This window comes from Herpailurus yagouaroundi, unplaced genomic scaffold (assembly GCF_014898765.1).
Source record: "Herpailurus yagouaroundi ecotype Mexico unplaced genomic scaffold, PumYag 190, whole genome shotgun sequence".
Lineage (NCBI taxonomy): Eukaryota > Metazoa > Chordata > Mammalia > Carnivora > Felidae > Herpailurus > Herpailurus yagouaroundi.
Window position 1 is genome coordinate 23,515,826 of NW_024412421.1, and position 27,405 is coordinate 23,543,230.

At 43.0% G+C, this 27,405-nt stretch overlaps 2 protein-coding genes across 3 annotated transcripts in view; one reads left to right on the forward strand and one right to left on the reverse strand.

Moving 5' to 3' along the window:
* Positions 1 to 2,262: 2,262 nt before the first annotated feature.
* Positions 2,263 to 12,491, reverse strand: DHODH (dihydroorotate dehydrogenase (quinone)). 2 transcript variants are annotated; one of them, XM_040442988.1, is made up of 9 exons: positions 12,391 to 12,490; positions 10,079 to 10,291; positions 9,759 to 9,958; positions 7,677 to 7,759; positions 5,101 to 5,288; positions 4,317 to 4,430; positions 3,303 to 3,456; positions 2,970 to 3,129; positions 2,263 to 2,489 (listed from the first exon to the last, which is right to left on the reverse strand). In XM_040442988.1, exons 1-9 carry the CDS (start codon positions 12,409 to 12,411, stop codon positions 2,435 to 2,437), a joined length of 1,188 nt encoding a protein of 395 aa, XP_040298922.1. In that variant the 5' UTR covers positions 12,412 to 12,490; the 3' UTR covers positions 2,263 to 2,434. The 2 variants fall into 2 exon arrangements, with proteins under 2 accessions (XP_040298922.1, XP_040298923.1); XM_040442989.1 differs by lacking the exon at positions 2,970 to 3,129 and having other exon boundaries at positions 12,391 to 12,491.
* Positions 12,492 to 12,635: 144 nt separating this feature from the next.
* Positions 12,636 to 27,405, forward strand: part of PKD1L3 (polycystin 1 like 3, transient receptor potential channel interacting) — an 80,878-nt gene continuing 66,108 nt past the window's right edge. The window contains 2 exon segments of the mRNA XM_040443453.1: positions 12,636 to 14,594; positions 14,596 to 14,685. Coding sequence (XP_040299387.1) covers positions 14,400 to 14,594; positions 14,596 to 14,685 — 285 coding nt within the window. The 5' untranslated portion in view covers positions 12,636 to 14,399.

The window sequence follows — 27,405 nt, forward strand, 5'->3', positions numbered from 1 at the left end:
GAAAGAGAAAACTTGCTTTTAAAGGGGCTCATGTGATCAGACTGGACCCACCTGAATAACCTACCTTCAAGGAGGCTCCTATGTTAAGCCATGTAACATAACAGTCACGAGAGGGATATCTCATCACATTGCTGGGCTCCAGAAATTAGGACAGGGCATTGGGAAGGGGGAAGGCATTTTAGAAATTCTGCCTGCCACACAGCCTGAGGATGAACCGATATGTCAGTACCGATCTCCTGATTTTTGACGGTTGTGTTGTGGTTGTGAAGCAGAATATACTCGTTTGCGAGAAATACACACAAAAATATTCAGGATGGAGAATCAGACCAGCAAATTTAAATTTACTCTCATATCACTTGGTATTAAAAAACAGTTCTCCTAAATTTTTTCTATGCATAAGTATGCAGATACATAAAAAGATAGCTATGGATTACATGTGTTTGTATATAATAAAAAGAAAAAGATCTGGAAATATCTAGTAAGATAGATACAAAAGTTATCTGTGATTACCTGTGGGAAATGGAGTTATTTAAGAGGGAAGAGAGGTACACAACTTTTATTTGGGGGTTATTTTTTTAAAAAGAAAAAAAAAGGGGGCGTTTGGGTGGCTCAGTCAGTTAAGCAGCTGACTCTTGATAAGCACAGAGCCTATCTGGGATTCTCTCTCTCTCTCTCTCTCTCTCTCTCTCTCTCTCTCTCTCGATAAATACACATTTAAAAAATAAATTTAAAAAGTTAAAAAAAAAGTCAAAACAGGTGAACGATCTTTGAAAAGGACAGCAGGTGACTGGCTGCTGGTTTTGTGGCAGAGTGAGCAAACACAAGGAGGGACAGGCGGAGGCCAAAATTAAATGATGAGGCAACAAAACATGTTACCCCTGTTATAGTTCCATGCCTCTCACAGAGCTACCGAGAAATCAAATTTAGAATAAAAATCTGTACTGAGGTGATGGGAACAAAGGTAATTCTCTGCTGGCTGTGAGGGCATGCCACACATCAACAGCGCTTCCTAGATAAGGTTTCCAGCCTCTCTTCCCCATTTGCTTTCCGGTATGGAAAAGACTGGCGCTGCTCTCTCTTCAGTTAACGACTTCCTTTCACCTCTTTTTACTTTTAACAACTTTTTACACCTCTTTCACATCTTGTCTAATGTCTTCAAGCACCTTGAGAAGCTGTCTGCCCAATGGCACCCCAAGCCACAGATAATAAAGAAGGGGCACAGCAAGCACACTTTCCTGTGATGGGCTGAATTGTGGCTCCCCAAAACTGACATATTAAAATCCTAACCCCCTAGAACTTCAGAAAGTGCCCTTATTTGGAGACAGGGTTTTTACCAAGGTCATCAAATTAAATTGAGGTCAGCGGGGCATGAGGCCCAATGCAACATGACTGGGGTCCTTCTAAGAAAAGATGAGGACCCAGACTCACAGAGGGAAGGCAGTGTGAAGACAGAGGATGGCCACCCTCAAGCCCTATTCTTGCAACTTTATCTGTGTTTGAAATATTTTCAAGTAAAGTCAAAAACTTAAATAAAAGTAAAGGCAGAATGAAACAGAGTCAAGCTCCTTGGACCTACAGCTGACCCCAGGCAGCAGAGGCCTAGAAGGCCCTGCAGCATCTATGTGAGGTCCGTGGCCCTCACTGAGGGCTGGGATTTAAATCCAGGTTTTAAACTTTTTTTTTTTTTAATGCCTATTATTTATTTTTGAGAGAGAGAGAGAGCACAAACAGGGGAGGGGCAGAGAGAAAGGGAGACACAGAATCGGAAGCAAACTCCAGGCTCTGAGCTGTCAGCACAGAACCCGATGTGGGGCTCGAACTCACAGCCCTTGAGATCACATGGCCTGAGCCGAAGTCGGACGCTTAACCAACTGAGCCACCCAAGCACCCTTAAATCCAGGTTTTAAATGGCTTTATTTTTTCTATAATTTTTTTCCCTCAAATATTTTTTTTTAATTATTTTTTTTTTCTCAACGTTTTTATTTATTTTTGGGACAGAGAGAGACAGAGCATGAACGGGGGAGGGGCAGAGAGAGAGGGAGACACAGAATCGGAAACAGGCTCCAGGCTCTGAGCCATCAGCCCAGAGCCTGACGCGGGGCTCGAACTCCCGGACCGCGAGATCGTGACCTGGCTGAAGTTGGACGCTTAACCGACTGCACCACCCAGGCGCCCCTCCCTCAAATATTTAATGTCCTTGCAATATTAAAGGGATTTGAGTTTAAAAAGACTCATGAATGCAGTTCATGGTCCGACAAGTGATTAAAGAAAGCCTCATATTGATTCTGGTGATGCTCCTGACTGGGTTTACAGTTGGGCTGGAGGAAGGGCTCTCGTGGTTTGGGGGATGTGGCTCTCCTCTCTCAATCCAGCCACAAAGACCCGTCTCATTTAGTGGGGAGATTCCAGATCAGGCTTCTTATTGAAAACATCCTCACCTCCGATGGTCTGCTCCAATGGCATCTGTGATTCTCGTAAAACCCTGTTCCCTGAAAAAAGAGGAAAAGCAATTTCGGCAAATAGGGAAGGACAGGCCCTGCTCTCGCTGGAAGCCCACATTCACCTAGGCTGTCAGCTCCATAACCATGCCTGCCTGTCTCCCACAGAGGCGTGCCTCCTGCCTTCTACATCGTCTTCACTCAGGAACCTAGAGGTGTTTCCACCTAGGTCTTCACACTGGGAAAGGAATCAATTTCAAGTATTCACAGCTCCCTGACATCAAGACAATGTTACTGAGCAGGGATGCTGCCAGAACCCCTCAGGCCAATAAACACCATTAATCTTGAATTCCTTGGCCCTCTTTGTCCTCTGTCTTAGGAGCAACAGACTAATTTTCCCCCGCATTCTTGAATCCTTTCTGAATGAGGAATAAATAGACAGGTAAATACCATCTCCTCCTCCCTGTGAGTCATCCTCAACTGATGCCACCTTAACTTCACCTGTGTCAAGCCACACGTGGCCCCACTCACTTCAAAAGGGCCTCCAGCTCCCGCTTGACCCTGCCCACCACGGGCGGCCCCCGGTAGGTGAGGGCCGTGTACAGCTGCACGAGGGAGGCCCCCGCCCGGATCTTCTCCAGGGCATCCTGCCCACTGCTGACACCGCCAACCCCAATGATGGGGACTCTGCCTGCAAGAAGCACACGTAACATCGTGAGGAAGGGCAGGCAACGTGAGACCCTTAGTTTGGCTTCCCCCGCTCCGGCCCCGGCTAAATGCAGCAGTTCAGGGAACACTGATTCGGATCAAACCCAAGAGCCTGAGCCACACACAGATCTGAAGACACAGGCACCGAATTCTTGCCTTTGGTGAGTGCATACATCTCCCGGATGGTCTGAGTTGATAAATCCCGGAGGGGCTTCCCACTCAGCCCTCCTGTTTCAGAGCGCAGGGCACCCTGGAGGCCGGCAGGGCGGCTCACTGTGGTGTTCGTGATGATCAGTCCATCGATGCCCAACTGCAATGTGAGACAGAGAAAGAACCCTCCAGTGGTGGCACTGATGCAGTCGGAGTAGCTTCCCTGAGGGTCTGAGACAGCAGCCGGGCCAGGTGCCCACACTACAGCCCCGGGAAGCAAGAGCTATACCAGAGCTCACTACGCTTCTAGAAAAAGGGTCTGAATGAGCCTCAACATAACAGTAGCAGCCATCACATATCGATCACCTGTAATGTTCCACAAGGATAGGATTTAATCCTTAGAACCACTCACTTTAGTCTTGTCCAAGGCCCCTAGGTAGTACATGGTGGAACTAGGACTTGAACCCAGGACTGCCAGATTTGGTCCGTGTTTCCACCATTCTCCTATAACACAGGGGCCTGGGGTAGACTGGAGAGAGTGACAGAACAGTCTGACCAAGACTGACCAAGAATGCAAGCACAAGCCTTAGAGCTCTTGCTGGATGAATGTGAGGAAAGAGACAAGGGAATGGGTACAAGTAAATGACTCATCCAAACATTTGCTTCTCTAAATTTTTTTTTTTTTAGTTTATTTATTTGTTTTGAGAGAGTGTGAGCAGGGGAGGAGGAGAGGGAGAGAAAGAGAGAGAGAGAGAATCCCAAGCATGCTCCACACTGTCAGCTCAGAGCCCGATGTGGGGCTTGAACCCACAAACTGTGAGATCATGACCTGAGCTGAAATCGAGTTGGATGCTCAACCAACTGAGCTTTTCATTAGATGATGAGTTACATCATGACATATCAAACCAGCTCTCACTACCACAGAAAGGAAGCCACAGGCTAGCCCAGCTGGCCAAATGGCACCCACCCCCGCCCCTCCCAGGCAGTGAGAGGCGTCCCAGGGCCTAGCCCGACTCCTACCTCTCTCACCACACTGGCAATATCCTCCTTGTCCTGGGCTGTGAGGTCAGGTGCGATCTTCACCAGCACAGCCGGTTTGCGCGCTCCCTGCAGGGCGTCCCTCTCCTGCAACACCTAGAACAACACACGGCCAGAGACGGGGACCCTGGAGGCCGTAGCCACAGATCAGCATGTTCTCACGCTGAAGCACCAGCGACTTCTCCTTCTCAGAAATTACAGCTCTCAGTTATGCCAAAGACCCATCCCACAGATCTGATTCTCCTGAACAAAGGGATCCCTAAGATTAAGTCCCTAATGTTGTCACTGGTATTGGCTAATATATTAAGGCTTATTGAGACTTTTTTTTCTAAAAGAGATAAGAAGAAAATACTGTCACAAGTACTGTTTGATAAAGACTCATCCAGGGGTGCCTCGCTGTTTCATGTAAATCTTGATCTCAGGGTCGTGAGTTCAAGCCCCACATTGGGCATGGAGCCTACTTAAAAAAAAAGAAGAGTCATCCAATTTATTCAGTCAGTGTGCTCGATGCTAGGGGCAGAGAGAGACAGTCCCTGCTCTCACAGGGTTTATGGTTTAACACAGGGACAGGTAACCAAGCCATTAATTACTGTTAAGCATAATCAGTGTTATGATGGGATTATAGGTATAGCAAGGGGTCCTATCTGGTCCAGGTGCTAAGGACAACTCCTTGATAATGACATTGAAGCTTTTTCCTGAAGAATCAACTGGAAAGAAGTGGGTAGGACAGGCTGGTGGAACGGAGCCTGGAGATGTAATTTCTTACCTTGGTCAGCAGGTGGCGCAGCTCAGCCTTTCCCTGAAGGCTCCGTAGCCCAGTGGTGTTCGGACTGGACACGTTCACTACCAGGTAGTCGGCCAAGGGACCCAGGACTCGAACCCCCTCCACGTAGTCCGCAGCAGCGTCCACGGAGGTCTTATTCTTCCCCAGGTTTATTCCCAGTGGTAGCCCCCCTGTAAAGATGGCTTGTCAAGATTTTGTTCCTAAACACCATTCCCTGTGCAACATTTTGAAGATGTCCTTGACTAAACAGCCCACGAAGAGCCCCGTACACCTCCACCTCTTTGTGTGAACTTCCCGGACCAGCCGGCAAACACCATGGAAGCTGCACGGTGTTGCCGCCTTGGTCTTGCTGACCAAGAAGAGGTCACCATCTTTGCGCAGCATGTTTGGGCAACTACTAGGATGTTTTACTGCACTGTGTTCTTTTCCTTTTTTAAAATTTAATGGAAAATGGAGAAATTAGGAGTGCAAATGCTAGCGATAAAAAGTAAGGGCTCATAAATGTAATGAGGACAGTCAGAAATCAACAGGCATGTTAAGGGACAGCTGTTTATTCTCAAGGGCTGTCTGCTGGACTTGAGTGACAGGGTGTGCAGTTGGGAAGAAAAGGCAAAATTAAAGAATATGTATACAAGACTGGAAAATGTTTTCCACTAACCATGCCTAAAATATAGAGGCATAAATCTTTTAGAACTTGGAATTTCAGTTTTCTGAGAAGGGGCTCCAGCTCATAACTAGAGTGAGCACAAGTCCCAGTGCTCCCAGAACAGTCCTCATTGCTCCTGTAGCCTGGGCATAATTATTAATGCCTGCACCCTTCACTCCCCAAAATGTCTCAGTTTGCATGATAAGTATTATGCCACCCAATTTAAAAATCCATGGAATTACTGACTTGCATTTTGGACTGTTAGAAAAATACATTTTAGAAACATGCTGTGCCTGAAAGCCAGAGGTTGTGTGTACTTGGCTTCTAAGACACCACCTTATCTGCAAAGGTCACTGGTAGGTCAGTGGGCCCAGCTGCTTTTACCGTGCAATAGTTGGGAAAAGACCTGGAGCACCAAGTGAGCTCCCAAAAGGTGTGTCAGGTCACTGGGATCAAAGACCAACATCTAGTGTTGCTAACCACCTTCTCATTCCCTAAACTAGTCACCCTTTTAATCACCAGCTTGAAAGTAAATGAGATTCCCTTGGGGGCGGCGGGGGTGGGGGTGGGTAGCATCCAATTAGACAAAAGCTGCACAAGGCCTCCAAGCTTCCCAAGTCCAGCCTCCATCAAGCCAAGCCATTTGTAAGCTGATTCTTCTTTGCCCCGATGAGCTGGCTTGAAAGGGAGCCTTACTTTCATGCAGCTAAGGGACCTTCCATCAGCAGTTAGCTGCCCAAAGGGCCAAGACTCTGAAGTTAGACAGAAATTTCTGAATTACTCTATCTTCAAAAGGCACCATAGCTTCTGTCAACTTATGCTAGCAATAAGCTGTCGTCAAGGCTTCTAGATGCTGGAAAACATGAACAAATCTGCTGGAAGATTCTGCTTCAATCAGTGTTAGTGCTGGAGTAGGGGTGAGGGAGGGGCAAGGAAGAAAAGGGGCTAAAGCTTCGCAGTGGGGACAACGAAAAGAAGAAAGGGAAGCAAGAAGGCAGGAGAGTATCACAAGCTATGGAGGTCATATTATAAGCTTCAAAGTTCCCCAAATGGAAAGGTCTGTAGTATAGCAGGGTCTGCTCCTACCAAAGCTTGGGATTTCCAAACAAGGTAACTTCCTTCTCCTAAAGTCAGAGATTGCCGACTGCCTCGGCCCTTTCAACCTTACTTCCTGAAGTGAATCCGATGTCCATAGGTTTTTCTTATCTCACTACCAGGACATTTGATGACACTTAAATTCCTGGGAAGAGTTCTAGAGGAAAATGGCCACAGCCCCACACAATCTCAGAAGACACCTAGGAAGGGGTGGTGAGGACAAAACAGAGCTATAGGCACTACATGGATCTGGAGGGAGAGCAGAGCCCCAGAGAACAGACATCGGCATCTCTGGAGGCAGCCTTACAGCATGCATGGTGTTTTCTGAACAAGTCATGAAGGATATTTTCCCAAAAGTCAAGATTAATTCTCCCCGAGTAGGGAGGGGTATGATTAATTTCACTTTTCTTCTTGATGCTTCTCTGTATTTACTAATGCTTCTATAATTAACATGTACTGTTTACATAACGCACAAAAGGACATCATAGGAAGACCGAGGAAGATGGAGCTCAAGTTCTGCTCACATCTCAACTACCCACGTGACCACAGCGGGACTGCTTTGCTCACTTCCAAGCGGCCCCAGTTATGACACAACACAGGTTATATAACGAGGGAGAAACTAAGCAAGTCTTTACTAAATTATGAAATTCAGTTACAATCTTGCTGACTGTGATAAAGGCAGGAAAATTCCTGAGTTCCATAGTATTTTTTTCCCTATTGCTCAGTCACATTTACTTCATTAAGAATTCCTGACCTTTCTCCCACAGGTTTCCTCACAACAAATGGAGAAAGGCCCATTAGCACAACCCCACTTTACCTTCTGTGAGCCTGGCCTGCTTCTCCTGTCTGGCCCGCAACCTGTGTTCCACCACCGAGAGTCCGTGACTGTTAAATCCATATCTGTAACATATAAGCAGGTGGGGAGGGGACGAGGTTAGAGACCTCGGCCATAAGGCAGACACTTTGGAGAGATGGTTTCATGGCCACTTCTACTATACTTTGGACTTTTAAAAACAGGAAAGAGGGGCGCCTGGGTGGCGCAGTCGGTTAAGCGTCCGACTTCAGCCAGGTCACTATCTCGCGGTCCGTGAGTTCGAGCCCCGCGTCGGGCTCTGGGCTGATGGCTCAGAGCCTGGAGCCTGTTTCCGATTCTGTGTCTCCCTCTCTCTCTGCCCCTCCCCCGTTCATGCTCTGTCTCTCTCTGTCCCAAAAATAAAAAAATAAAAACGTTGAAAAAAAAAATTAAAAAAATAAAATAAAATAAAAACAGGAAAGAAAAAAAAAAATCAGAGTCAGTTCTTAGACTTTCAAGGTTTAAACACCCCTGGAATTCCTAGAAAACTTGCCAGAACACCATCAAACACAGAGGGAAAGATTGAAATTTGCAAACAAGTCGCTCAGGTACCTAGCACTGGAAATAGCCCAGACTCGCCAGGTAGCTGTCCCCCGACCCGTCTGAATCCAACCCACACTCCTCCTCACTTATGTACCCCTCCCCTGCAGCGGGGCCTCCCTGACAACCCATCTTTCCTCCTCCTGCCTGTGCTCCACAAGCTCCCTCCCAGAGAAGAAATAAGAACAAATGCCTATTGTTTAAGCCACTTTGTTACTTGTAGCCAAAAACACTGAACAGATAGAGGAGCACCTGTTTTGTTTACTTCATGAATAAATTGCTCGGTTCACTTGGCAGGCGCTTACTGGGCACCCACTCCAAGCCACCCACAGCAAGGAGGCCAAACACACAGGCTCTCCTCCCTCAACCACTTCTCGTTTATGGATTCTGCCCAGTACCGTTGTCCTGGTACCTGCAGTTACTTGTGGCAGCCGAATCATCAACAAGTATATTTTGCCTGGAAATTCTGAAGATACCGATCCCAGCCTGCAATGCAACAGAAAGCTCAATAACTTCATCTCTAATGCTGTAAAATTTCCCTGAAATAAGTACAATAAAGCAGGAAGTGCAGCCACCTAAAACTCCCATAGGTTCATCTTCCAGAAGGCCATCAATGGTCCCAAAGATGCCTATTAAACTCTTTCAAGGAGACTCTCAAAATTCTGTTACCAAAAAGCAGACACTTTTTCATTTTCTGGGTTTGCTATAGTGAATACTGCCTAGGGATTGCAAAGAGAAGGGCTTTACACAATCTAGAAGGATCTCTCTTATTAAAAGCAGCTATCCATATGGATTATTAAAATTTCCAGTTTACTAAAGGGTAGGGCTTCACCATCCAGTTCAAGAACTTGTAGCCACATGTGCCCCTGAGCACTTGAAATGTGGCCAGTACACCCTGAGAGCGCTTTATGTCAAATGCACACTGGATTTAGAAGACTTGCTACCAAAGATGGTAAATAGTTAATTAATCATTTTTATTTTGATTATGTGTTAAAATGACATTCAGAACATGTTAAGTATTTATAATTAGATATAATTATAAATAATAATTAAATAGAATATATTATTGAAGTGAATTTCACCCATTTCTCTTTACTATTTTATTGTGACTAGCTGAATATTTTAAATTACATACCTGAATATTTTAAATTACACATCATATTTCTGCTGGACAGTGCTGGGCAAGAGCACTGGAGCAACAATGTGAAAAAAGCACAAACTCTGAAGTCAAATGTATTAATCTCAACCCCAGATCTCCCACTTATGATCTCATGATTAGAGATAAGTCATGTAGCTCTCTGAGCCCCTGGGGTGTATATGTGTTAAACTAGAATAATAAAATCTGCTTTTATGCCTCCACACAGGAGATGCTCAACATGGTTCTCGAACATTCCCAATAGCAGAAAACGTCCACACTGTATGACAGAAAAAACAGGCAGATCTCCCATCGCTGCACGCCCTCCTGGGAAGAAAGCATCCCCTGTGACCTCTGGTCCATTCACACACCTGTTAATGACAGCTTGGTCCTCTGGGAGGCGGAAGACTCTGGGTCTGGGGTTTCCTTCCTGAGGTTTTGGAGTAACACTGCCAATCTCTACAAAACCAAAGCCCATCTTGTAAAGTCCATCCACAGCTTCCCCATGCTTATCAAATCCTGCAGCAATTCCAACTGGATTTCGGAATTTATGGCCCAGGACTCTCACTTCCTAGGGAGAAGGAAACAAAGCCAGGCTATCCTGGTGTTTCTCAAAGTGCAGGCCCCAGCACGTCTGTGTCAGAAGTGCCTGTGGAGCTTGTTAATCAGAAGGTGTTCCAAGAGCACCTACCAGCATGTCAGAGTCTTGAAATGTGGCACGAGGAAGGAGCCCCAGGGAGGTGAAATGAATGGCCAGCCTGTGGGCTGACTCCGGGTCCAGCAGCCTCTGCAGAGCTGGCATCAAGTGTTCAGCATAGAAATGTTCATCCCCCATGGCCGTCAGGTAGGAAGTGAAGAGAAGTCCTCCGCCCCCCAGGATGACCACAGCATCCTGGGCCCGCTTCTGAGGGGGAAAAAAAGAAAAAGGCCCAATGGGGCCAGACCGCAGTAACTTCTCTGAGCCCTATACACCCAGGCACACAGGACATAATGACATGTGATATGAAGCGATATCCCTGGCCTTCTGCAAACACTGGTCTCCTTCATTTCTAGTCTTGCTCACACATTGGTCTCTACTTTCAGAGGCTGTATCCACACTTCTGCTGACCCATACTTGTCTGGCCTTGAAGGACTCTAGGCCAGAGGCTTCAAAAGAGGCAGTACTGCCCCCTGGGGGACATGTGGTAGGCATTTTGGAGGAATGCTAATAGATTTAAGTGGGCAGAAATCTGTAAAGGTAGACACCTGCACTGTTTTAGGCTGTCTGACAGATGAAGTGTCCCTGTCTTGCATGACTTTTGGAGATACTACTGACATTCAGTATGTAAAAAAATCTATTCATATTATTTGAGCCTATATTCCACCACATAAACACCAACTATGTCATGCACAGTTTTCATATGCATTGACTTTTCCAGGAATGCAGTTCCATCATAAATTGAGAGATGACTGCACTGTGTTGCACAGAATGTTACTAAGCCTTGTTCACCGTTTCAGAGATCTCAGGAATGGTATAATGCTTTGTTTGGGTTTTGACAAGAAAACATACCTGAGGCGCTGGAATTTCCAAATAGAGGCTTAAACACCTGAGTCTCTCACTAAGTGAGTCATGCCCAACATTTACATACCAAAATACATGTTATTTTATTATGAATTCCTTTAATGTCTCCTTTATATTCCAGTTAGGACATTATGCTAATCTTTTAAAATTGTACGTAGATAGATTACATTATACATAAATTCCACTTCAGGATAATAAAAGCAGTTGCAAAATATTTTTTTTAAGGAGCATCAGGTCTTATTGAGTCAAGAATCACTAATCTAGTTTTGGGCACCTGGGTGGTTCAGTCAGTTGAGCATCCAACCCTTGATTTGGGTTCAAGTCATGAGCTTACTGTTTGTGGGATGGAGCCCCTGCTTGGGCTTCTCTCTCTCCGCCTCTCTGCCCCTCACCCACTCTCTTTCTCTCAAAAACAAAGAATCCTACTTGAAAAGTGGTTCACAATTATCACTGCCAGATGATGAGTCATCAGTCAGTCAGTCAGTCATCTGCCCAACAGTAATCGAGCACTCAGAGGTGGGCGAAACAGTCTCCGCCCTCAAAGAGACGACAATCTTATGAAGAAACAGTCATTAATCAATGATCACGCAAATATGTAACTGCCAATAGCTATGAATTAACATACGGTAGTAACACACCCCAACCCAATCTCAGAGGTAGAGGAAGGCTTCTTTGAGGAAGTGACTTAAAGCTGATGTCCAAAAGATAAATAGGAGTTAACTAGGACGCGGTGGAAGGGTATGAAAAAGTGTAAAGGCGCTCACAGTGGCACAGGGTAAGGAGATGCACCCAAGAAATGGGGGAAGGGGAAAGGTTTGTCTGGAACCAAGGAACAAGGCAAAGCACGGCTTAAAAAGAAGCTGGGGAGATAAACAGAGACGTTGGCCAAAATGAAGATTCGAGTTCTCCCTCAACAACTTGGTGGCATGATCAGATTTGCCTTTTGAAAGTCACTCCCAGTTGTCGATACAGAACAAGTATTTATTGTCTTGCTTCCAGTCTCCAGCGGATTGTAGGAACGCTCCTTAATGTCAACAAGTATCTGAACACAGTTACATAAGCCCCCGCCCTAAAATTTCATCTAGAAGGGCTGGGGCCATGTTTTAGTGTAACTTCACTGCACGATGGATCCTGCACACAATGTTATGCGGTCATGTGTTCACTAAACGCCCGTGTGCCGTGTGCCAGGCTCAATAAACGTTTGGCCCACGTGCGCTGACACAGACCTGCATCTACCCAGACAGGAACGTGCCCTTGTGCACACTGACCAAGCACACGTGTAAATGCACACGCACGTGTGCCTCCAGACACGCACAGACGTGCAAACTGGGCCCACGATCTTGGAACCGCACTTCGCCCCAGGTTAGCCCTCCAACTGCTTTAGCCCCACTCCTCGCCCAACTCCTGGCTCTGCTGCCGCAGAGCCCGCTTTCTGAACTCACTTTCAGCAGTCTCCACGCCATGCTCCTTCCGCCACTGGGCCCGCCTCTGGCTTATTTCCATTGGAAGAGATGGTGGTGAGCCCTCCAATCACCGCCCCTGCAGCTGCCACCTCACCAATCGCCAGACAGGAGGGTGAGGCGGGCCTCCCAGCGGCCGAAAAGGCCTCGCTCCGCCCCGGAGGTGTGGCTAGACGCTGGTGCCCGCGCGCGCAGTCACGGCAGTCACGCTCCTTCCGCCCGCCGCAGTCCAGGTGTGGGCGCCGCGCTAAGCTGTGTTGCGATACACTCGGCTTGGGGTGGTGTGTGTACCTGTTCTGCGGCTCTGCGACCTCGGCGAGAGAATGCGCATAGGTAGAGCTTCAGTTCTAAGCAACACTGTCACCAATATCTTGATCATTTAAGTTGAACATGTGATATGCTTGCGCTCTAGGTAAAGCAGGTATTGAGACCATATATCAGGCACTGAAAAAAAGGTTGGAATGAATTACGGCACTGTGGAGTTGACCTCAGAGAAGTTTCCATCAGCCTCAGGTTTCACTTAAAAATGCCTTAAACGTATGTATGTGCGTAAGTATGTATATTAATGAAAGTGTTGGGAAATCAACACTTTGTTACAAAGTCTTGTAACACCCAGAACGATTCCATTGCAGCGAAGACTTAGTGGACTCCTAGTCAGAAGCCTTCCAAATTAATTGGACACTCTTTTTCCTGCCATTTCAAGACTTTTCAGTTTTCTAGTTTCCCTTCCCACTGCTGTCTCCACAAGTGCCCACCCTGCCCCACCCCCAGAATTATTTCTCTTTATAAATACTTTCCTCTTCTATGCATTTACTAAATCACATTGGCTTCTCCCGGTATGACCGTTTCTTCTATTTCAATATGGCCACGTGCTGGAAATAATTTCTTTCTCATCTGAACTTTTATAGATAGATATATGCTGTACCTGTCCAGTGACACTGTCTTTATTTAAACTACAATTGTTATATCTTTTTTTCCCTAACTAGACTGTACACGTTCTGAAAGTAGGGACCATACCATATTTATCTTTTGATTACTGCAGTGTTTTTCAGACTGAGGGGGGTGTATTCTTGGAGTATACACTTAAGAGAATTATTGATAGTAGTATCTTTCCATAGTGATTTTTAAAGGTAGTATAAGCATTTAGGCCATTTGGATAACCAACTGAACCCTGAAACCTACCATGCTATGTCAGTGCCCACAGTTATTTGTATTTGTTATCACATTTTGGTGCCAAGAAAGAAAACTGGCTAAACTAAATGATAGATGTGCCACAGGTGCAAAACAAATGACATGCTGTATGAACAAAGGTTTTTCAGCAAGCTAAATAAAGTGGTGAGAGAACTGATTTTTCCCTACAGCATGAAATAGCTTGTGTGCCAAATCCAAAGAACCTGTGTGGTCATAAGCCAGTACAGTTTTTATGTCAGGTAACTGTTTAGTTCAGCACGTTTTCATTTCATTAATTTTCAGTTCTGTTTGTATTAATTTGTATTCATTCGTTCATGGTTGTGTAAGAGCTTTAGCATATAGTTTATGCCTGGTTTTATGGCTGAATGTATTTAAAAAACAAAATACAATAACTTAGACACAGCCTGGGGGTCTGCCAGAATGGTTTCCTTTTAAAAAACCACACAATACTTTTCTCAGTTTTTAGCAACTCTGACTTACATATTCATCATCTTCTCCTTTACAGCTTAGGCTTAGCAAGTAATTAGCTAAAAGCGTATCTGGTTGTGTAGACACAGGTGGTGGTGCCCTATAAAGACTCGTCATTTTATTGATCTTTGCTGTTTGTTTTCAGCTTATAGGAACTCCACCTGGGTTCTTAAATTAAAAACACACAAAACATCTTTTATCTCCTTGACTAATTATTCCCTATTCCTAAAAGAATAATACTAACAAATATGACTAACCCACTAAGAACATTTTTAAAGGACCAGGCAGCTGCTGAGCCCCTGCACTGTTGTTGCTCATAGTTCACAGAGAAAATGTTCTTAAGAGGAAGAATCTGTCTTTGGTTATATGTCAGAACAGGTATCATTCTAGGATGTGAGCTAAATAGCCCAGAGCAACATGGTAAAAATAATTGTTATCAGCTTAACAAGTTTCACTGTAGCTTTGAGGAAGCAGAAAACTACTGCTGTGTCCAGGGAGGACACCTTGCTTACACTTGGAACCGGGAAGGTTCGGGATCTTTTCTGGGACTTTCTAGAAGAGAGGAGTAAGTGGTGGATTGGACAAAATCTCATGCTGCTGGGTAAACATCAAGAAGAATAACAACCCAGGTAAGGCTCTGAGACTTAGCATGTACGAAGGACACTTCCTTGGGGCACCTGGGTGGCTCAGTCAGTTAAGCATCTGACTTGGTTTCAGCTCAGGTCATGATCTCACGGTTCATGAGTTGGAGCCCCACATCAGGCTTGGTGCTGACAGTGTAGAGCCTGCTTGGGATCCTCTCTCTCTGCCCCTTCCCTGCTCATGCTTGCTCTTACTCTCTCTCTCTCTCTCACTCACTCACTCAAAATAAATCAATAAGGTTAAAAAAAATGAAGGGAACTTCCTTACTTTGACTCTGGAATAGGAGTAAGAAAAAAATTTAAATCTTTCCACTTTTGTACACAGAAAATCTGTTGCTTTACTTCATTACCACAGTTCTTCTGAAATATTTACACTTTTGAGCTTCAGCCTTTGAATTGTCTGTGTAGCAAAGATGATGAGATTTTTTTTATTTTTTTAGTGTTTTATCAAAAGGTAACATACCTGATCTTTCACTACAAGTACTGTGCAAGTTTCTGAAGTGGGAAACCTTTTATGGCCACTTTTTTCCTGGTAAATACTTCTTTATCACTCTTGGCTCCAAGTTTCCTAACTCAGAAACCAGGAGAGAAATTATTTGCCTGTTATTTGTCTTACAGAGATATTTTCAAAACCATGCACCATAATACTGTGATCTTACAGAAAAATCCAAGGTGTAATTATATCATCGTCATCTTCATTGAAGTCTAGGTAAATTAATACTAAGCCTGGTGATAACACATAATATATGAAAAATCTATACTATGTGGAGGTGAGGTGGAGAACACAGGCAAAAGAAATATAGAAAATATTAAACTTCTTTAAAACTTGCAGCCCAGTGACAAGTACAACACTTGAGACAGACTGAGTGACCTTCCTCCAGGAGGAACTGCTTCAGTGTCCTCCTTAAATGCTTCAATGTTAGTACTTTGCTGGAGGCAAAAGGCAAATTTAGCTCAACCTCCAGGATCCTGTAAGTCTTTAACATATAAAAATCCCTTTGGAAACTTCCTTTATCTCTACCCCCAACCCAAGATACATGTTAACAATCATCTTGCAAGCATATGGCCCACTGATACACATCTGAAGGGTCTCATGACTAAGGTCTTGATTGCTTGGAGACTTATTCTATCCCTAACCCCCTTCCGGTAGGTAGGTAGGGAGGTAGATAAAGTCAGTCACTCTTCATTATATCATATATAATATATTATATATTATCGGGATGTAGTAAGTCACTCCTCACAATACCCCAGCAGCTCTTTCTGCCTGTGGGTTCTGTCCCCATCCTTTAATAAAATCACCTTTTTGGCACCAAAGTTGTCTCAAGAATTATTTCTTGACTGTTGGCTCCCGGACCCCAACAATACATAGTACCAGGGAGAAATCCTGAAGTTTCACCTATTGGAAGCTAGTAAAATTTGGTTTTCATATTTAATTTTTAAAATGGTTGACTTTGGAGTATGAGGATCTGTGTCTGGTCCTCCTTCAACAGATATCGCGGCCAGCAGGGTCACAAAGCCCACCAGATGCACTTACATGTCCAGAAACTCCAACTGGATCTCATCAACAGTGCACTTGGGCTCACTGGGGCATTCTTTCAGTTGCCAGGCTGGTAAGTGATGAAGCCACATGCGGCCAAAGGCATAATTTCTGGAAACCTACAGTATGTTGGTTAAGGAGTCTGTTCCATGAAAGGTATATGCAAAGTGACATGTGAGGACCGAAAGAAAAACTAAAGAAAAAGGCTGACAAGTCCAGCTTGACAAGAAATGGTTTATTAAGGGGGAACCAGCCAAGAGGAGAATGTTTAAGAATAGGTGTGTTTTCAGGGCACCTGAGTGGCTTAGTTGGTTAAACGTCCAACTCTTGATTTCAGCTCAGGTGGTGATCTCACAGTTCATGAGTTCAAGCCCAGTGTCAGGCCGCACACTGCTTGGGATTCTCTCTCTCTCCCTCTCTCTGTCCCTCCCTCACTTGTGCTCTCTTTCTTTCGTTCTCTCTCAAAAATAAATACATATTAAAAAAATAAAAAGGATGGGTTTGTGTCCTAGTCCTGTCTCAGGGGCAGATAAAGGACATTATGCCCTGAGGTTTACTTAAGGGTGTGGTTAAACAAAAAGAAGGTTGGAGTGCTCCAGAAGGTTTCATGTCACAGAGCCTGTGAGTGATAGTCCATAGGATGGTTATAGGGATTTTGATGATACTGATTAGATATTGATTTTCATGATACTGATTACAGTAAGTAACTGCTCATCTGGAATGACTTTCACATGCAGCCTACTCTGGTAGGTAGAGTTGTGCCTGATGTTGCCTTCATGTCTTGACTTGGGTGGAGTGTGGGAGAAAGTGTATGAGTAAACTCCCTTTTCCTCAGGTACCCGAATCCATTCAGTGCTTGGGCTTCGGAAGGAAGACGAGAAAAGCTAAAGGAGGAAAATAGAGTATGGTGTAGGAAGATGTGAGGGTGAAGGGTGAGGAGGCTGTTGTCTATAAGTTTTTCTCAGGAGTAGGCCATGAAAATTGTGTGTGTGAATGTGTGTGTGGTTTTTCTTTGAATCAGCATTTTTCATGGTGTTACATACAGCATTCAGTCTTAACTCTGTGAATTCTTGGAGACCTTACTATGCCTCCGAATCTGAGTAAAAATTTTATTCCACTTTAAAAAATGCAAATAAATTCTTATTAAAATATGAAGCATCTTTGGGTGCTTCATAAAACAATACATTGCAATGTTTATCTATTATGAGAAAAATAAAAGATCACCGTCCTCAAATACTGGGTATTGAAAGGACTCAGTATTTCAAGTTGATAAATTTTTGGTTTCCAGCCTCTCATTCTCCACCCTTTCAAGCTCCCTGTGATATGTTTGTCCGATTTTGCTGTGATGGCATGCTGTTGTTGGCAAGAGCAAGGTTGTGAGGCTGGTCTCTGCGTAAATCAAGTGGTCCTGTGTTTCACTGTCACAGATGGGAGTGATTGTGAACTGTTCTCCATCTTCACAGCAGGCTGTTTGGCCCAGCCCATCTCCACGATAGGAAAAACAACCCTTAATATAGCCTAAATGATGACAATTTTTCCGTCCATTTTTCACACTCCAAGATTTGAGTTTTTAGACATTTTCACTTACTCTTCATTTTGGAGTGAAATGCATTTCCTGATATTTATCACTCATGTACTTGCAAGATATTACTGTTGTGAAATCGAGAATGTTTGTACAGAGGATAATCTGGGGCAAAAAGAATTCTAGGGGCGGGGTGCCTGAATGGCTAAGTTAAGCATCAGTCTTGAGTTCAAGCCCCATGTTGGGTGCCACACTGGGCATGAAGCCTACTTAAATTAAAAAAAAAAAAAAATTCTAGGGGCAACCTGGCTGAGTTGGTGGAGCATGAGACTCTTGATTTGGGGCTGTGAGTTCAAGCCCCATGTTGGGTGTAGAAATTACTTAAAGATAAAATGTTGAAAGAAAAATAACCCCCCCAAAAAAATTTTTTTTAAAGAATTATATTCAATTATCTAAGCCAGCACTGCAAATTCGGAGCCTGCTTTCCCATAATCATATTAAATAAGTCTCTGCAGTTAGGAGCTCAGGCTCTCATGTCAGACTTCTGAGTTCATGTCTTGATTCTGGAACTTTCCTGTTGTGGCACCTGGCAAGTCCTTCAAAGGATTGTTATGAGGATCTGTAAAATTATACAAGTAAAGTATTAGAATAGTGCCTGGCAGAATATTATAGTTCTTACTGCTAATATTGTGAAATTTCTGTTTTTTATGCAAAGTGTGTTTTCTGCTTCTAGATGGCATCACATTCATGTCAAAGGTCATTGGAGATCCAATATTGCTAATTACTTATATATATATATATATGTATACACACACATATATATATATATATTAATGTTTGTTTATTTTTGAGAGAGAGAGAGAGAGAGAGACAGACCATGAGCGGGGGAAGGGCAGAGAGAGGGAGACACAGAATCTGAAGCAGGCTCCAGGCTCTGAGCTGTCAGTGCAGAGCCTGGTGTGGGGCTCGAACTCACAGACAGCGAAATCATGACCTGAGTTGAAGTCAGATATTTAACCAACTGAGCCACCCAGGCGCCCCAACCTTTATATTTTTTTTTAAGTTTACTTATTTATTTTGAGAGAGAGCACGAGTGGGGGAGGGACAGAGAGAAAGGGAGAGAGAGATACAAAGCAGGCTCCCAGAGAATGCAGAGGCCAACGCAGGGCTCAAACTCAGAAAATGGCAAGATCATGATCTGAACCAAAATCAAGAGCAGGGGGTACTTAACCTACTGAGCCACCCTGGTGCCCCTGCTAATTACCTTTAAACCTAAAGTATTGACACATGTAATTGCTTAGAAGTATTCAGAAGTCACTATTGTTGCATTAGTGTTTATACATTTTATTGTGAACTTAAGGAGTGCCTCTCCCAAAATAATATGTTGGTGGGAAAAGTATTTGTAAATTTGTTCCTTAACATTCAAAAAATAGAGAAATGCAAATTAAAACTGAGATACCATTTCCCACCTATCAGATGGGCATGAATCCACAAACTTAACAACATATTCTGTTGGCAAGACTCTAGAAAAGTAGGTACTTTTGTACATTGCTAATGGAAATGCAATAAGATGGTTTCTAGGGAGAGGTATTTGGCAATCTCTAGCAAAATAGCATTGACATCTACCCCTTGACTGAGCCTTCCACCTGCTGGGAATCTATCCCAAAGTTACACTGGCAAAAATATAAAAAGGTACACACACGAGGCTATTCATTGTGGCTCTCTTTGTGATAGCAAAAAAAATAGAAATAATCCATATACCCATCTAGGGGGGTCCTGGTTGTAAAAAGAAATGAGGCATATCTCTGTGTACTGCAGTGGGGTTACTTCTGGTTTTTTTGTTGTTTTGTTTTTGTTTTTGTGGAAAAAACCCTGCAGAAAATGTGTAATGTATTGCTAACTTTAAGAAAGAGGGTAACATGAATATATATGTGTATATGCCAACACACACATCTGTATAAACATAATGGAAAAGCAAACAAAAACTAATGAAAATGATTACTTATAAGGTAGAGACTACTTAAAAATTTAAAGAAAAAAAATTTTCAAAGGACCTGACATACATAAACATAAGGCAACTCCAGATAAGGCAAATCTCCTTCTTCAATGAGAAGATTTAAAGACAATTATTTTGGGGTAAACTTGACGATATCATATCTAAGGATATAGGTGAAACAGTCAAATGTCTCATTTATTAACTTAGTAACTTGTTCTACAAAGGCATATTTATTTATTTTATAAAAATATTTCTGCACCTAACCTAGGGCTTGAACTCATGACCCTAAGATCCAGAGTCATATGCTCTTCCAGCTGAGCCAGCCAGGCACCCCTCTACAAAGGGATATTTAAAAGCAGATGTTATATAAAATAGTATATTAATTTAGGAGCACTGCTCTCTCAAAACTTGCATTTTATGACATAGCTTTATTGAAACTTTTCAAATGCGTCTTCAGCCTCAATGCTTTAATTACCATCAGGGTGATTTCGGTAAAGATTTAAGTTTCCAAAGTACACCATCTTTACTTTCATCTAATGCCATCACAAAACACTTCTTCCCCAACTCACAAGTACCCATTTACAAAAGCAATTGGGGGTCCCTGGGTGGCTCAGTTGGTTAAGCATCTGACTTTGGCTCAGGTCATGGTCTCACAGTTTGTGAGTTCGAGCCCTGTGTTGTGCTCTGCACTGACAGTGTGGGGCCTGCTTGGTATTCTATCTCCCTCCCCTGTTCACACTCTCTGTCTCTCTCAAAATAAATAAAAATTTAAAAAACTAAAAAAACAAAAAACAAAAAAACCCCACACCAAACACCAAAAAACAAAATCATTTGGAAAAGCTGATTTTTACATTTGTTCTTTAGATAAATATTCATGTCTCTACAATGACAATTTCTAAATTGCTCTTTTAAGGGATACTTAGAGGGCTTGTTGACAAAGACATCTAAAACTTGAAGTTGGGGGTCATACCCCTAAGACTAAACACTAGATGCACTTTGAGTTGTCTCTTTTCCAGCCTTTTGGTCAGGTGTTCTCTATGTAATCATCCCAGACTGGTATTGACTGAGGTCATTTCAGACTAATGCATCTTTCCCAAATAGTATTTATTTTCAAAATTTAAAAATATGAGAAAGAACACTTCCTTCATTTGAAAGACTCTGCAAAGACTTTATTTTTTTATTTTTAAATTTTTTTTATATTTCTATTTTGAAAGAGAGCAAGATAGAGCACGAGCAGGGGAGGGCCAGAGAGGGAGACCCAGAATTCAAGGCAGGCTCCAGGCTGTGAGCTGTAAGTTCACAGGAACCGCAAGATCATGACCTGAGCTGAAGTCAGAGGCTTAACCAACTGAGCCACCCAGGTGCCCCTGCAAGGACTTTAAGAAGACTCTTTTTAGATGGAAAAATGTGGGAGAATACATTGTCCTTTATTTGGGCACATGTGAAAAAGAAGATGGCCAAAGGCCTATCAAGAAAATAAGTATATATAAAATTAGGGCAAAGATTCCAATAATAAGAGCAGACAATTTTCTCTTTTTCCCTTTGCCCCTCTCCCCTGCTCATATTCTAATTAAAAAAATAAAAAATAAAAGAAGGGGGTCACGTGGGTGGCATAGTTGGTTGAACATCTGACTCTTGATTTTGGCTCAGGTCATGGTCCCAGGATCGTGGGCGTCAAGCCCCATACTGGGCTCTGTGCTGAGTATGGAGCCTGCTTAGGATTCTCTCTCCTTCTGCCCCCTCTTCCACTCATGCTCTAATAATAATTTTAAAAAGACATTTTAAAAAAGATGAGACAAAACACAAAGCAACAAATATTAATTGGGTACATGTTATGATGACATATTTCAGTATTAATTAATCTTGTATATCCTTTCAGGCACGAATTGATTTCACTACACATTACCTGAAGTCATTTTGTTTCTTGGTATTGCGACTTTTCCTCTTCTTGGGTCTCCAGCCTAAACGAGAACTATTTCCATTTCTTTCATCTTGGTCTGAAAAGGCATCTATTTGGAAGCCAATGGAAAAGGTAATTTATAGTATATAGCTCTAGCTTTAAGTCTATAAAATAGTTGTTACTAGCACATATATGATAATCAAGACAACACAAAGATTTTATTTGTTTTTTAAGAACAATAACGTAGGAATTCTCAAGGGGATCTTGTGCTCTGGAATAGTCACATCACCTTATACTATCCAATGTCCCAAAATGAGGTCCACCAAGTGGGTCAACACTAAGAAGATAGAATTAAGTTCACTTTATGAAATTACATTCTAGGGGCTCCTGGGTGGCTCAGTCAGTTAAGCGGCTTACTCTTGATTTCAGCTCATGTCATGATCTCCCAATTTGTGAGTTCAAGCCCTGCATTGGGCTACACACTGACAGTGCAGAGCCTGCTTGGGATTCTCTCTCTTTTGCTCTCTCTGACCTCCCCGCCTTCAAAATAAATAAACTGGAAAAAAAAGAATTACATTGTAAGCACAATATTCTCCTTGTGTTCTATAATTCCTATTGATAGATAGGAACTCAGTAGGTGAGCAATAATGTTCTTGAATGTGCCTCATCGTGTACACTTCCTGTTTCTCACACACGCTGCCCAACACGGCTTGGCAAAACCACACAACCTCACTGACTATATGTCAACTGAAATTCGGATCATGAGCCTGGCAATCACAATGTATCCTGGGGGTTATTTGTGCTTCTACTCTGAGAGGACTACTTCTCACTTCCTCCTCTACCTCCAATGACTAGGAAGTCCCTGATCCTCATTCTCAGGTCAGGTCATAACCTTGATTTCTGTTTCAAAAATAAAATAGAAGCAATTAAGAATCCTCTCCACAGACTCCTGCCACCAAATGTGTCCACTGAGCAGCAAGCATCTGCACCCACAGATGCTTGTCTTCTGTCCTGTTCCTACAAGTTCCCCGTACTCCTACCCACAGTGAATCCCTCTAGCTGCACGCTGGCTCAGATCAAGGACACTGTGGTGGCTGCTGTTTTTTCTGTCTTAAGACAAAGCACCAATTCACACTGCCTCATGAACTACTGCCCCACTTCTTTCCTGATCTTGAGCAAAATTCCCCTAAAAATTGTCTAAACTTGCTACATCCAGTTCCTCTCTTGCTCTTTTTCCTTATTTTTAGGAAACAATTTTTTTTCTAATTATGTAAAACATAGAGTTTCAATGTCAAAATTATGAAACCAGGAAAAAACTAAATTCCATCTCTGGCCTTTCTACTCTATTCCTTCCCTCACCCAACATGGGCTCAAACTCAAAACCTGAGATCAAGAGTCACATGCTCTACCGACTGAGCCAGCCAGATGCCTCTCAGGGTCCTTTGAAATTTTTGTGTCACTTTTTTTTTTTACATGTGTTCCTATTAAATTTCATGTAAATGAGTCTAATGACTCTGAAAGTATTTTTATAGTACAGTTTATCACATTTAAGTTTATTTTAATAATCTGTCATTTCTTATGTGCTATCTGGTTCTAATGCTTCCTTGCTATTTTCTTCTGTCTTTGTTGGACTTTTGTTCTTCAGGACTCTCGTTTTAATTGTTTACCTTCAAGGAGTTGTTCTTTTTGAAAACACATTCCTTCACCTGTGTTTGCCTAATTGCTGGGCTCAGGAATGAAAGTCTCTTTAGAAGCCCCCTCATGTGGTTAAAGGAATATAGCACATGTTAGTTTTTCCTTCCCCACCCTCTATTCCTAGATTTTGTTAGTATAGTCTGTAGGTTTTATTCAGGTTATTGTTACATTGGGTTTTTAAAATCTGTATTAAGATTAAGAATATCTTTTTGGGGCTCCTGGATAGCTCAGTCGGTTAAGCATTCGACTTTAGCTCAGGTCATGATCTCACAGTTGGTGGATTCCAGCCCCATGTCTGCCCCTGCGCAGACAGCTCAGAGCCTGGAGCCTGCTTCAGTTTCTGTGCCTCCCTGTCTCTGCCCCTCCCTGATTCACACTCTGTGTCTCTCTCTCTCAAAGAAAAATAATAATAATAATAATAATATGTATATATATATATATTAAAAAAATTTTTTTAAGAATATTTTTTTAAGTAGTCTCTACACCCAATGTGGGGCTGCAACTTACAACCACAAGATCAAGAGTCACATGCTCTAGCAACTGAGCCAGACAGACACCCCAAGAATACCTTTAAAAAATTTTTTTTAATGTTTATTTACTTTTGACAGAGAGAGAGACAGAGCGTGAGTGAGGGAGGGGCACAGAGAGAGGGAGACGCAGAATCTGAAGCAGGCTCCAGGCTCAGAGCTGTCCGCACAGAGTCCAACTCGGGCCTTGAACCCACGAACCACGAGATCACGACCTGAGCCAAAGTAAAACACTTAACCAACTAAGCCACCCAGGTGCCCCACCCCAAGAATACTTTTTAAAAACTTTTAGCAAAGCAAGGTTTCTAACAATTTAGAACTTATATCAATTTTAACTGGAGATGTTTATGTCCAATCATTTTATACCATAACTTTATCCATCTTGAAATCTTAATTTTGTATCATCTCTGTTCTAGTTGTTTTCACAAGATCCACTGGTGGAAATATTTTGGGAACTCATGAATAGTCAAAAAGTCATTTCTTGTCCCTTCCCAATAAGCCATATTTTAGCAGGGTTTACAAGTTAAAACAGGGTCAGGTGCTCTAACAGAAGTCAAAATGGTAGCTTGAACAAAGTGGAAGTTGATTTCTCTCTTCACTTACATAACAGTGTAAGTAAGCAGTCCAGGGCTGATAAGATGGCACCACAGTTTATAGGGCCCAAGCTCTTTCTGCCTTGTTCTGCTGTCAACTTGTAATTGAATATCGTGGTCTATAAAAGCTGTGTTAGCTCCTGCCTCATGTTCACATTCTATCAAGTGGGAAGGGGAGAAGGGAAAGTGGGAAGCCTGATCATTTTCTTTAAGGGCACAGTCTAGAAATTGCACCAATTACTTCTTATATCCCATTGGCCGGAACCTGATCACATGGCCATACTGCTGCAAGCAAGGAAGGCTGGGAAATGTAGTCCTTCATGGAGCTACTATGTTTCCCTGGAAGGAAGGCACGGTGGTGGAATAATCAATAGTCTCTGCACTATAAGTAACATTTCCTTCCTCAGTCTTCCCCTCAAAACTCTGTACACATCATTCCCTTGTGTTTTGTCATTTAATGCTATAGTGGAAAAGACTACAGTTAGCCTTTTTTTTTTTTTTAAATAACAGGTAGCCTTTTTTCATCTTAGATTGTAAAATGTTTTAATCTGTGTAATACAGAAATTCTCTTAGCATGCATCTAGGTCACTTTTCACTGATTTTGTCTAGAATGTGATGTTCTATATACACATTGTTCTTGGCTTGTAAAAATTTTATTCGCTGCCACCTATTTGTCACTTCTGTTTCATTAGTTCTGATTTTGTCCTTAAGAAATACTAGTTATCGGGGCACCTGGGTGGCTCAGTTAGTTGAGCATCAGACCCTTGACTTAGGATCAGGTCATGATCCCAGGTTCATGGCATCAATCCCCTCATCAGGCTCCACACTGAGCATGGAGACTGCTTAAGATTCTCTCTCTCAGGGTGCCTGGGTGGCTCAGTCGGTTAAAGCATCCGACTTCCAACTCACAATTTGTGGGTTTGAGCCCCACAGTGCACTCTGTATTGACAGTGCAGAGCCTGCTTGGGATTTTTTCTCTCCCTCTCTCTCTCCCCCCCCCCTCAAATAAATAAACTTAAAAAAAAAGATTCTGTCTCTTTCCCTCTGCCCCTCCCCTGCGTGCATGTGTACATATACACACTCTCTTTCTCTTTATCTCAAAAACAAAAAAACAGTTATCCATGTGCTAAATTGCACGTTTCTGTCCTCCATATCTTTCCTGTCATTCTTTTAAATGAAAAGAATGGTTTTGTATGCTTTGCTCTGTTGCGTTCAGGGCGAACTCCTCACTTTTTTCCTCCGTCTCACTGTTTTGATTTTTCCAAGTCGGTTCTGTATTACCAGTGTGAATTTTAACTTTTCTGAAGCATTTTAGCTCTCTCGAAATCCTCCAGTATCATTTATTTCTCCTTTAATTTATCTCATTCTTGTGCATGTTAGCTTCACTTGGTTTATTTTTAAGACTTTCTGTTTATATTAAGGATGTTAACCAGCTTTGTGAAATATTTTTCTGGATTTTGCTGTTGATAATTTTCAGAGGTATATGTTCCTCTAAGTCCTCTGGATTCAATTCCCAGGGTCCAGAGTGACATTCATGGGCTTCTTTTTGTTGTTTTTTTTTCCTCATCTTTTTTTTTTTTTTAATGTTTATTTATTTTTGAGGTGGGGGGAGAGAGAGAGAGGAAGAGGGAACAGGGGAGGGGCAGAGAGAGGGGGACAGAGGATCTGAAGCAGGCTCTTTGGGGACTGCAACACGTGTCTGATGTGGGGCTCAAACTCACAAATCACGAGACCATGACCTGAGCCGAAGTTAGACACTCAACCGACTGAGCCACCTAGGTGCTCCGTTTTTTCCTTATCTTTTAAGGCAAGGCCTGTCCAAGCACAGTGTTTGTCCATAGACCAAGAAACTGGATCACCCTTGGTTCAGCAGCTTGTTGACCCACCTAGTGGTCATAACCCCTTTCAGATCGCCAGTTGAAACACAGGATCAGTTGCTGGTTCCCCGTGAGCTGTTGAAGTAATGACCCTAATCCAAGGTGACATTTTTCTCAACCTTAAATACATTGGTTAGATTTTTACATCGTTCGATATTATTACACTCATTCTCCAGATGAGAGAGCTAGTAGGCTGTCATTTGTCTAAGGCTTCATAGTTACAGTAAAAGGTAGACCAGGTCAAGAGCTCAGGTCTTTTGCCTAAGAATCCAGTTTCTAAACTTTTTTTAAAGTTTATTCATCTTGAGAGACAGTGAAAGGGGGGGTACAGAGAGAGAGGGAGAGTGAATCCCAAGTAGGCTTTGTGCTGTCACTGCAGAGCCTGATATGGGACTCAAACCCATGAACGGTGAGATCATGCCTGACGTGAGCTGAAACCAAGAGTCATGTGCTTACCCAACTGAGCCACCAGGCACCCTCAGAATCCAGTTTCTTTCTTCTACTTTCCATCCTGCATTCCTTGGTAGAAAAACATGGCAGTTAACATCTCAGAACTCTGTCCTCCCCCAGCAGTAGTGGCTACAATGATTCTGCTGCTAAATATACCAGTCCCATCAACAACAAAGGGAATGTTACAAAAAGAGATAGAGGGAGCAGGCTTGCTATAGCCAGATAAATTGTAATGGGTCTAGACACGCATGCCTTGAAAGAGATCAACTTAAGTTAATAGCAAATAGCTATGTCGGTTTTTTAATGTTAATTTATTTTTTTTTTAATTTTTTTTTCAACATTTATTTATTTATTTATTTTTGGGACAGAGAGAGACAGAGCATGAACGGGGGAGGGACAGAGAGAGAGGGAGACACAGAATCGGAAACAGGCTCCAGGCTCTGAGCCATCAGCCCAGAGCCCGACGCGGGGCTCGAACTCACGGACCGCGAGATCGTGACCTGGCTGAAGTCGGACGCTTAACCGACTGCGCCACCCAGGCGCCCCTGTTAATTTATTTTTGATAAATAAATACCTGTGCAAAAGCGGGGGGGGGGGGGG

What these genes read in the sequence shown, in the direction of transcription:
- DHODH (XM_040442988.1), bottom strand. Translation starts at nt 12,411, where the DNA reads ATGGCGTGGAGACTGCTGAAA. An exon ending in GACCAAGCTGTCATTAACAG is followed by an intron (nt 7,760 to 9,758) that starts GTGTGTGAATGG and finishes TATATGTTACAG; the next exon opens with ATATGGATTTAACAGTCACG. An exon ending in GCAGGCCAGGCTCACAGAAG is followed by an intron (nt 5,289 to 7,676) that starts GTAAAGTGGGGT and finishes CCATCTTTACAG; the next exon opens with GGGGGCTACCACTGGGAATA.